This window comes from Rattus rattus, chromosome 8 (assembly GCF_011064425.1).
Source record: "Rattus rattus isolate New Zealand chromosome 8, Rrattus_CSIRO_v1, whole genome shotgun sequence".
Lineage (NCBI taxonomy): Eukaryota > Metazoa > Chordata > Mammalia > Rodentia > Muridae > Rattus > Rattus rattus.
Genome location: NC_046161.1, coordinates 104,810,587 through 104,822,613, shown reverse-complemented (window position 1 = coordinate 104,822,613; position 12,027 = coordinate 104,810,587). Strand labels below are relative to the sequence as shown.

Below are 12,027 nucleotides of genomic sequence, written 5' to 3'. Positions count from 1 at the left end.
TGCTTTTCCTGGGCAATTTTAGGCCCTAAAGCCTCATTCTTTCCATCTAAAATCTCCAGGTTAACCCTTGTTAAGTTCTGTCAGGATCCCAGGGGCAATATTCATGCTTCCCCTTTCAGAAAACAAGCTCAGGGTAGAACAGAAAGTTAGCAAGCAGTAAGACCATAGTCACTTCAGACTGTTGCATAGACATACCCTCCTCCAAATATGCAATGTGAAAGCTCACCTCCGAAATAGGGCTGCACAACCTGAGATAAGGCCAGGTACTGTACCTCCCATGTACTACAAAACTTGTTATTCTATTGAACAAATACTAATATGAATCATGTCATCATCATTATTAACTGATGGTAACTTTTGGGAGACAATTCAAACACCGAGTGCTAATGCTCCTTAGAGTTGATGTACACACTTAAGCTGGCCAACGATTCAATGGCTATCCCCTTCTATGCCATAACTATCTACACAGTAGTTAAAATCCCACCACTTACAAATGCACACAGTACATAGCACAGTTACTTGTGACTTTTAAATATGTGGTCATGTTAATTTCAAGGTTGTCTGTGGATGAAACTCCATGGGTGTGTGTAACATATACAGCAGTGGCTGGGGCGGTGTGCCCAGCTGTCCTCCCAGCACTCAGGAGAGGAGGCAGGTGGGTCTCTGTGCACTCAGCTGAGACAGGTCTGCAGAGCAAGTTCCAGGCCAGCCAGAGCTACACAGAGAAACCCTGTTCAAAAAATATGCCAATGATAACTAAAACTAGGGGAAAAAGATGGTAACTGCTTCACCACATGATGGACACACGGAGAATCCACTTTTATTTCTTCACTGTGGAGGCTTTAAAGTTTGCTCGCAAACATGCTTTAAATAATGTTAGAGAAAAAATTTTAAACCTGAAACTTTTTTCAGCAGTTTCCTTTAAATAGGAGTTTCTGTTCAAAAGAAGTGTGCATCATGAAAAACAGAAATTTCTATTATTATGAACACCAATAATAAAAATAGAATTAAAACCAGGTGTGATGGCACATTGTTCTACCTGGCAAACTCCAGGCCACCTAGGTGGAGACCTTGTCTCAAAAAAGCCAGGTGTGGTGGTGCGCAGCTATACTCCCAGCAGAGGCAGGAGGATCTCTGTGAGTTAAAGGCCATTCTGGTCCACAGAGTGAGTTTCAGGACAGCCAGGGGTATTAAAGGACGCTGTCTCAAAAAAACAAAAAACAAAACAACAACAAAAAAACTTTTCACCAAACATCTTTTGTCTTCATGACTAATCCACTAAATTAAACCCATTTTAACTTTGTTTATTTTTTTAAAAAAGGCATTACATTATACTTTACAAGTAGGAAATATTTTCATGAGATAGGAGTTTAATTTTCTAAATGACTGGGGCAGACATAAAAAGGCAAACCTGAATGAAGGCAGATGTGCGCTTTGCAGGGTCCCACAGAAATTCAACTGCATTTAACTGGCTTGGATTTGTTCTTGTGTCAATTATTCCCACAGACATTGGAATATCTGTATGTTCAAACACAAGTTACAAAAAAAAAAAAAAAAAAGGATCCATCTTAAGTAATTAAAAGACTTACAATTTGAGCCTGGTGTGGTGGCTACTCAAGTAGAGAAGCAGAGGCCCAGCTATTCGGGAGGCTGGGGTACAGGGAATGGCTTGAGATTAGGGGTTCAAGCACAGCCTGGGCAGCACAGTGAAACCCCATTTCAAAACGAAACAAAACAAAAAATCAAACAAACAAACCAAACTTACAACTTACTATATTATGCTCTATGGAAATAATTAATCCATGTTGAACTTCCCTTCACCGTTCTCCGTAGTCAACCTTGTCTTCAATATCAAATCCACCTAACAAGAATCACAGTTTCTCCCACCATGGCTTGTATTTCATTGCATTAAAAATATGATGGATGGCGCCATCTGAGGTTTAAAGCAGCTTTAAATTCATACAATTCCTGGTTGAGGTTACTTTAGCACCAGAAAGCTACTTCACTCCTTTAGCATTAAACAATTCTCAAGACACGGATCTAACACCAACTGCATCTGAGCAACAAATTTTTCGTGGTGCCGGTATGTGACCAGACAGCACCTTCACTTCCAGTCTTTTGATGGCCACTTGTACCTAAATCAAGAAGCCGGTCTCCTGGGCGATTCCACTTCCAGCCTTCAAGCTGCTGATGCTCCGTGTACTGTAGCCGTCTGTCATGGAACACCACTCTTATGATGCTCTGTAAAACAAGGGAGGGCAGTAAGCACCCTACCTGCTCAGAAGCATCGCTGTCACTGCTATCCCAGATTAATCAGTAATGGAGGGGCATGCAAACCCAGTATGCTACTTAAATACTCCTTCTGTTTAGTTGGACATTATGGCTCTCAACCTATAATGCCAGAGGTTGAGGCAAGAGAACTGCTTCAAGTTTGAGGCCAGCCTAGGTCGCATTTCAAAGCCAACATAGGCTATGGTGACATCTTATTTCCAAAATAAGAGAAGAAAAATTCCACCTGTGAACTTTTCTATTTTTGGATACCTGATTTATAGCACGAGTACTTAGAAACTAGGAATTATACCTAAAAATTATGTACAAATTTAAAATGTGTAATTTTAAAGTAATTCATACTATAATTTAAAAAAATCAGTGTACATGGCCATGAAATTATTGAGTAGGGATTAGATTTCTATGAGAAACTACCAGCTGCCTAAAAGAATTATGAAAGATGAAAAATGTTATAAATATCGATAGATAACCGCAGATACAACAGTAAACTAGTAATCTTAATACTAGCTGCAGTGACTCACGCCTGCAATTCCAGCAATCTAGAGGCTATCTCAGAAATAACAATAATGGCTAGGCTTCTTTAAGGATGGGCTTGTAAGATGGTTCAGAGGGTAAAGTGCTTGCCAGATAACCTAAGATCAATCTTGGGAACTCACATAAAGGTGGGGAGAGAGAACTGATTCAATAAAATTTTTCTCTAATGGCCACACACACATTGTGTCATATACATACAACTAAATTATACAAATCAATAAACTACAAAGATGACCATCCTAGCAGGGCCTAGTGATACAGGCCTATAATATTAACCTAACTACTTGGGAGTGCAAGGCCATCCTTTGCAACTTAACAAGTCCCTGTCTCAAATTTTATATAAAAAAGCAGAGCCAGACACCATAGTTCACATCTTTAAGCCCAGCACATGCAGGACAAGAAGAAGGATCACAGCAAGTCTGAGGCTGACGTACGTGATTGGCAGGCCACAACAGGACAAACTAAGAAGTCAAAGGGTAGTAATGTTGGGAGTGGTTTGAACTGGAAGATACAAAAGAACACTAGAAGGAACTAAATGTTCTGAGTAAAAAGAGGCTTCCCCTATAGAACTAGCACTAGATAAAGGGGCCAACTACCAAGCCAAGGCCATGGGGCAGAGATCAGTGCACAGCCACTAAACCAAGGCCAAGGGAACAGAACCTGGAACACAGACACAGGCCCTGCCATCCCAACACTCGGGAGACTGAGGCAGCAGGACCAGGAAACCTAGGTCATAGATCAGCCTAGGGTACATTACTTACTTCAAAGCTATCTGGGCTATATAAGGAGGTCTTATTCCAGACTAGGCTACAAGGTGAGACCTCAACATTCATAAATAAAAAGCAAGGAGAGAGAGCACATTAAATAGATTCAACACAAATAACTTCTGTAACACCTCACAGCACATGAGTACCATGTGTCTCCAAATTTAAGCCGTACAGTCAAAGATGACAGGGGCAATAAATGTAAAAAGATGTGATTTTCAATAAATTCATCCTATCATCATTTATGCTTTTTTTTAAAAAAAAAGATTTATTTATTATATATAAATATACTGTCGCTGTCTTCAAACACACCAGAAGAGGGTCTCAGATTCCATTATAGATAGTTGTGAGCCACCATGTGGTTGCTGGGATTTGAATTCCGGACCTCTGGAAGAGCAGTCGGTGCCCTTAACCACTGAGCCTTTCTCCAACCCATCATCTATGTTCTTAATTCTACCTCTCAGGATAGAATTAGATATATTCTAACATATTCAACAGAAAAAAAATCAGACATGTTACCAACTAAATAGAGAGTAGGAAGTAAAACCTCTGAAAATGACCCTTTCGCTCCAAGTTAATGTGACAAGTATTTTAACTAGCTTGTTCCAACATGCCTCACCTACTACCTACTTCTTAATCAGGTAACTGCCGTAAAAAGCCAATTAAACCAGGTACGGTGGTGCACACCTTTAGTCCTGGCACGAGGGTTGGGGTGGCAGAAGATCTCTTGAGTAAGGCCAGCCTAGTCTACCGAGTGAGCTCCAGGGTGGCTAGAGCTACTACACAGAGAAAGCTCATCTCAAAACGAGCAAACCAACCCACCCCACGCCACTTTTCACTGATGAATCCAGTCCTGACCTTTGGTGTGCATATCAACACCAACAGTCTCACATGGTAACCTGACCAAAACCACGACCCTGCATGTACCAAGGAACACAGGGCACGAGGGCCAGAGACCCAGCTCGGCAGCTATGATGCTCAGGAAGGACCTGCTCTTGTGGAGACCCAAGCTGTGCTTCCAACATCCACGTGGAAGCTCAAAACCACCTGCAACTCCAGCTACCAGGAATCTTCTGACTACTAAGAACTCTTTCATATCACACACACACACACACACACACACACACACACCACACAAGCATCTTTCATACCACACAGACACACCACACACACACAAGCATCTTTCATCACACACACCACACACACACACACACACACACGCGCGCGCACACCTTTTAAAAACAGCACATAGATGAAACTAAGACTGGGAAGTTGTTGGTAACTGTTTACACTGACAAGAGAATCTATTATGACACAAACATGTTTCACATGCTACTATGTAAAAGGTCTATGTGAATTCAGAGTATCTCCTCTCTATTTCTAGGTGTGATTAAAAGTTTACAATACAAAAGTTAAAATAACAGGCCTGACAGCACAAGCCAGCAATTCTGCTCTTAGAAATCCCAAGGCAGGAAGACTGTAAATTCAAGGTCTGTGTAACCTACACAAGGACCTCCAGAAGGCTTATTCACGTACGAGAGAGAGTCCAATGGAGCTGTGATTTAGTTCACTGAGTGCTTGTAGCATGCATAGGGTCTGAGATTCAATCCTCAATACTAAGAGGAAAACCAAAAACCAAACAAAGAAGTTTCTAAGCTATTCTAACAATTTGGGACTTGGAGATAAAGTATGCACGAAGCTGTGGGTTTAGTGCCCAGCACCTACACACACTCAGCATGGTGGTATCCACCCAGCACTCACAGGCAGAAAGACCAGAAATTCAAGGCAATCTTCAGCCTACACGATGAATCTGAGACCAGCCTGGACTACAATGAGACCCTGTCTCAAAACACACATGCACCACTTTTGGATCCAGTTTTACAGGTCCAAGCACAAGACATATCAAACATTAATCAATTTTATTATAGAATCCTAACATTCCAACCTTTTATACTTGTGCATTTTTGGTAAAAGCAGCTTGCTTCAGTTGTCAAATTTAACTTTCACAGAGACAGAAAAACAAATGCAGTCATTTCTCCTCTGAAAAGTGATTACTGGGGGTAGTGGCATGCATTATCTGGCCTGCGTGAGATCTGTCTAACCCTAGTATTGCAACACACATCAGGAGAGCTGAGCTCTGCAACCTCCTGCTGACAGGACACGTGTACCGCTCTAATAAGCTCATTACAAAACTTATTGCCTCTAGTGCTGGGTATGTGTAATATGCCCTGTGCCCAGGCAGACAGAAGCTAGGATCCACCCTACATGCCCCATGTGAGAGTATGTGTAAGTATGTGAGAGTATGCGGATTGCCTGAGTAGCAACTTCAATCCTCAAGGTTGAGCAGACATGGGCTGTCTGTGTCTGTTCTATGTAGGATGGTGGACATCCTCATTTAGATATGTTAGTAGATAGACTGAAATTCTAATTTACACTACAGAAAAATTTAAAAAGCAAAATAAAAGAATCTTTAGAAAGTTTTAAATTGATAAATTTTCAAATTAGAGATTCGGGCTGGCTGAACAGATGGCTCAGCTGGTGACAGTGCTGGCAGCACAAGCCTGACAATCCAGGTTCAAGCCCCAGAACGCAAAGACGGAAGCGAAGACAAACTTGCAGGCTACCCTCTAGCCCCCACACGTGGCATGTGCATCTCTGTGCACGTGTGCGCTCGCTCTTGCTCGCTCTTTCTCTCCCTCCCTCCCTCCCTCCCCCCCCCTCCCTCCCCCTAATAATAAATATGTAAAGTCTAAAGAGTCTGGGATTAACTGTGGTGATGGGTTCTGCTCTGCACACCTAAGCTAACTTCTCTACTGCTTTCTGGTTCCCAACAACTGTCATTGCCATTTCAAACATGAGGAAGCAAAATACAGCCTAAAAAGTCCAAACCTTTAAAATAGTCATTTGAAACTTTTTATAAAAAAGCTTGTAGCAGTGGCTCGGAGAATAAGGTACATTTCCAGAACACGCATGGTGGAAGCAGACAGCCAGCTTCCCCCCGGCCTCCGATGGCGTGCTGGGCAGTGGCACATGCACAAGATAAGCATGCATTTAAAAAAGAACCAAAGAAATCTCTTGCATGAAAATAGCCACTTTACCCCAACACCACAGTACCGAGTACAAGTTAAAGCAGACTGTCCTTACCTTCACCAACTTCCCACTGATCTCAGGCACATCTCCCATTTTGCGATTATCCAGCATCCGAATTTCATAAGACTGGCCTAATTTAAAAAAATTATGTATCAAAAACAATCCATGTAAAGAACACTACGCCACTCTACATAATTCAACTGTCCCTCACAATATACAACTACATGACATTAATTTGTCAGTGTGCCCTAGAAGCAAATTCAAGTTGATTATTCTCTTAAAATCACTGCAGTCTGTCCTAATTACACATGGGGTCATCTCAGTTTACTTTTCCCTGCCATTCTACTCAATTTCTACCCGAGTTTCTGCTTTTCTGAATTATTAATTTACACCATAAAAGTTACTTTTAACTTATAATTTATGGGATTTTAAATATGGTCAGAGCTGTACAACTACCACTCCTACCAATTCTAGAGCAATTTCATGATCTTAAAGCCCACAGGCAGAGGATCACTTCCTAAGCTCCCCTGTGTCTCCTAACCCCTAGACAATCACTCATCCACCTCCTATCTCTTAGGGACTCGACTACTAGAGACATCTATGTAAACAAAAACGTAATATGTGAGGTTTTGGAGATTGGGTTCTTTCATTTAATGTAACATTTTTCTATTTTGTTGCCAGAAAACATTCTATTGCATACACAGACCCAATTTGTTCATCTACTTATCAAGTGATGTATATTTTGTGTTGTTTCCAATCTAGGGTGACAATAGATGGTACAACGAACATGGACAAACCATTTTTTATATAGAACAAGCCCAATTTTAATCTGGAAGCCCTTCTCTGTTTTAATGAATACAAGTCACATTTGCTCATTGCTTCATTTGTACATTGTACAGACAATCACACACACACACACACACACACACACACACACACACACACTTTCTGCACACTGTTCACATTTAGAAAATTAGGAATAAGCTGCTGCAAAAAAAAAAAAAATTAAGCACGAGGAGCTGGAGACATAGCTCAATGTTACAGAGCACTTACTGCTTTCCCAAAGACACAAGTTTGATTCCCTGTCCCCATATCAGGTGCTTACAACCTCCCATAAGGCTAGCTCAAGGGGCAACAGCATTCACATCCACACTGCCTACCCCACAATGAAACACACACACACACATATTAAATATACCCAAATTAAAAAGAAATACTACTTCTGGGTTGTTATTAACAAAAACGACAATATAATTTGGCATAAACTGATGGCTGTTTTCTAGTACCCGCTGAGCTGGAGACCTAACTAACACCTTACCAATCCCGTGGGCCTGTACAGTGCAAAGGAGACTGCAGATCAGCAGCTCTAAGCCTGTGGGTTGAGAACCCCACAGGGGCCTCATATCAGATATTTACATTATGATTCATGGCAAAAATGAAGTAAAAATGAACTAATTTTACGGTTGGGGATCACAACATGAGGAGCTGTATTAAACGGCTGGCTGCAGCATTAGGAAGGTGAGAGCCACTGAGATTACAGTTCTCAGCAAGAGGTTATCAAAACATAGTCCAATCACTTGAAAACTGGTAGAAACAAAGCCAGCTGGGCACAATACATTACTGAGAAATAGTCTGAAATTTGTCCATCATATTGAAAGAATAATGAAAGCATTTATGACAGAAGCTTTAGAACGTTAAGGCATAGATTGCAATATATCTAACAATGAATCTTAATTTTGAAAACTAAACATTTTTTAAAAAGCATGGGTGCAGTTTTGAAAAATATCCCAATACAGACTTAAAATTACATCAAATCTCACAAGAACTTTGTTATCCAATTAATCAAAATGTTTAACTAAAAGTCAACACCCTAGTGGATGAAGCAAGACTGAGAACTTCAGGCCAGCCTAAGATACAACAGAGAAATACTACTGTCTTAAAAAAGTCACGTGGACAGAGAGTGGTGACTGCGTACAATGGTAAACTGTAAATATCCCTCTAGAGAGCAACCTGTGCGCACCTGTCAACACGTTAAATTCCAGAGCTTTGGGTTTAGTATTCTAACAAAAATATAAGAGAAGGACCATTTTAACTCGTATTTTTGTCAAAGGGCTGTCTGTCCAATACTCAGGAAGTGCTCACGGAGCTGGGGTGTGGTGGTGCATGCCTTTAATCCCCAGCACTAAGGAGGCAGAGGCAGGTGAATCTCTTGAGTTGGAGGCCAGCCTGGTCTACAGAGTAAGTTCCAGGACAGCCAGGGCTACACAGAGAAATCCTGTCTTGGGAAGGTTTTGGGGGTGGGGAGGGGCGATGGGGGTGCTAATTTAAGACCAGGAAGAGAGTCAACCTCCATGAAATAAATACAGACCACTGTTCACCTCAGTTTGAATTGGCCAGTTCAAATTGAGAGTTTTCTGCTTTTAGACGTAAACTTCAAAAGGAGAGCTGAGAACTGCTCCAGAATACTGATCAAGGACAACTGCCAGCTCCAGACGTGGTGAAGACAGCAAGGAGCAGACCCAGAGCAGATCAAGACTTAAAGGATTAAGTCAAAGACCATAGGGCACCCATAGTGATCAGTTAATGTAAAATCTGGAGCTAAAGGAAGAGATTGGCCTGGACAGGCTAACAGAGGGTTTTTGTGGCTACAGCTGTTAGGTAAAACCATTTGAACACGAACACTGAAGGAGTAAACAGAAACAGAGGGCTTAACCTCTTGGAGTCACCCAAGAAAGCAGTGATGAGAGGCCGAGAAGCAGTGCTCATTTGGTTCCTGGACAAAGGGAAACTTGTCCCACTGGGATTACTTCATGATCCTCAGAAACTCAAAATCCACATAACTGAGAGAATGGGGTGGGGGTGGGGTGGGGAGGTGGCACCTCAGCTTTCTTTGCTTGATGTTTCGTGGTCCACCTAAGGAACCAAGAAGCTGACAGCCTTCCTACAGACAGATCAAGAATTGCTGCTCCTGGAGAAAAACTGTTTATTCTCCCAAACCAGCAGTGGGCTTTTAAAGGGTCAGTGACCTGGACATGGTACTATGTGCCTGTGATTCCAGGTTGAGGCAGGAGTTCTAGGCCAGCTTGTTTTAAGTCCCAAGGGACGAACTGTAGCTCATCCCACCAATCCCTCCCAAATGCTAGGATTAAAGGCATGTGCTGCCCAGCATGGCAGACAGAGGCAGGAGATCTCTGAATTTGAGGCCAGCCTGGTCTATACAGTGAGTTTCAGGACAGCCAGGACCATACAACTGGGGCCTTACCTGGGGGGTGGGAGTACAGCAAGTGTTCCTAGCCTCTATGCTACCTAAGTTCCAGTCTCTCATTTCTACAGTACTGACTTTTACTAACAAGAAGCAAAACTAGACAAAAGGAAATCTACTATAGAATAAAACAAAAGTAATTAAAAACTTCATTTTTTCTAAAGTGTACAATATTTTAATAGAAATTTAAGTCAACAAATGTGCTATTAGATCCTAGAGCATAAGATCTATTTGCAAATTAGCTAATATTGGTTAATTAACGTTCATAGCAGAATGTTTTCTGAATAGAATACAACTCCAAATGAACAGTATTTTGAGAGAAACAGAGAAAGGGTTTTTGCCTGCAGAGTGAGATGATGCTCCAGTGGCCACAAGGAGCTAATCCACAGGGCACTAAGGCAGAGCAGGGCTCACAAACACCCCCTTCCAAAGACTTAGCCCCTGGCAAAGAGTAATCTACTCAAGTCAGACCCTGCTCAAAGGAGAACCAGTTACTCCAGTCTGGACTAGTTTTCACTCTAGGGTAACAGTCAGGGATCTAACTCTGCATACAAATGGCTACTCAGACATAACAAGCAAATACACAGTTGCAGACTTAAACTCTATACTCCTGTAGTTTGAAAACAATACACCTCCCAATCAGCTGAGAATTCTTCTTCCAACTTCTGCCACCTAAATTACCTACAGTGTCCTCTTTCTTTTGTTTTCTTCCAGCAGTCCTAATGAATAGCTCTAAGAGGCAGGGGGACAATGAGCCTAAGGCAGTTACTAGCAGAAAGCAAATGACAGCATTAGCTCTGGAGCACCTGCCAGCTCCGCTCTGACCCAGGCAGGCAGTGCTGGAGGGCTGGGGAGTAAGACTGAGCCAAGGAGCACTGCGCTGCATACAGGAAGCCAGTGATCCCAGCAGACAGACAAAGAGACAAGGAAAGTGCACTCATTTCCCCAAGTATTTGATGCAATGATGATGATGATAGCAAACTCTGAGTGGCATGGTGACATAATTTATTCCCAGCAATGAAGGCAGAGGCAGGCACATCTCTGAGTTCAAGGCCAGCTGGGTCTACACAGTGAGTTCCAAGGACAGTCAAGAATATACAGTGTGATGGGTTTGAATACAAATGGCCCCACAGACTCATGTGTTTGAATGTTTGGCTCATAGGGAGTGGCACTATTAGGAGGTGTAGCCTTGTTGAAGGAAGAGTGGCTTTGTTGGAGGAAGTACATCACTGTAGAGGCGGGCTTTGAGGTATCATACGCTCAAGCTAGGCCTAGTGTGAAAGTCTCCTGCTGCCTGCAGATCTCTGCAGACCTCTCAGCTCCTTCTCCAGCATCATGTCTGCCATGTTTCCCACCATCACAGTAATGGACTAAACCTCTGAAACTGTAAGACAGCCCCAATTAAATGTTTTCCTTCATAAGAGTTGCCATGAGAGGGCTGGAGAGATGGCTCGGAGGTTAACAGCACTGTCTGCTCTTCCAGAGGTCCTGAGTTCAATTCCCAGTAATCATGGTGGCTCACACCATCTGTAATGAGATCTGTGCCCTCTCCTGGGCCTGTAGGCATACACGTAGGCAAAATGCTATATACATAATAAATAAAGAAATCTAAAAAAAAAAAAAAAAAAAGAGTTGTTATGATTATGGTGTCTTTTCATGGCAATAGAAAACCTAAGACATACAGTGAGACATATTTCAAAAAGTGGATGGGGATAGGGTTTGGGTGAGAGGCAATGTGGTCCCCAAGACAGCAGCAGCCTCACCTAAATTTAACCTTTAACCTGAGTGCTTGGCAGGTGGACCTCGGTGAGCACCAGGTCAGCCTGAGAACATGTCTCAAAAGAGAAGAGAGGTAAGGAGGGGACAGGAGGGAAGAGGAGAGAGAAAGAAAAAAGCAAAGTTCTTGGGTCCTGTCCCAAAGCTCCTAGGACCTGGGGTCTCAGTCTCAGCCTCCTGTAGCGCTGAAAGCGTTGCCCTGTGTGGAAGCTCAAGTACCCAGCTGGCCAGGACTGCAGAGGCAGTCAGAACGTCCTCTTGGAACAAGGTCCTGTTCCAGAAAAGCTCTTAGTGGGTCTGCTATGGAGTCAA

The 12,027-nt window shown here is 42.4% G+C and overlaps 1 protein-coding gene across 8 annotated transcripts in view; it reads right to left on the bottom strand.

Moving 5' to 3' along the window:
* Nucleotides 1-12,027, bottom strand: part of Ubp1 (upstream binding protein 1) — a 45,160-nt gene that overhangs the window by 18,965 nt on the left and 14,168 nt on the right. For all 8 annotated transcript variants that reach the window (XM_032910985.1, XM_032910986.1, XM_032910984.1 and 5 more), the window contains 3 exons: nt 6,732-6,808; nt 2,136-2,241; nt 1,412-1,518 (listed from right to left, as the gene is read on the bottom strand). In XM_032910985.1, coding sequence (XP_032766876.1) covers nt 1,412-1,518; nt 2,136-2,241; nt 6,732-6,808 — 290 coding nt within the window. The remainder of the gene's footprint in view (nt 1-1,411; nt 1,519-2,135; nt 2,242-6,731; nt 6,809-12,027) is intronic.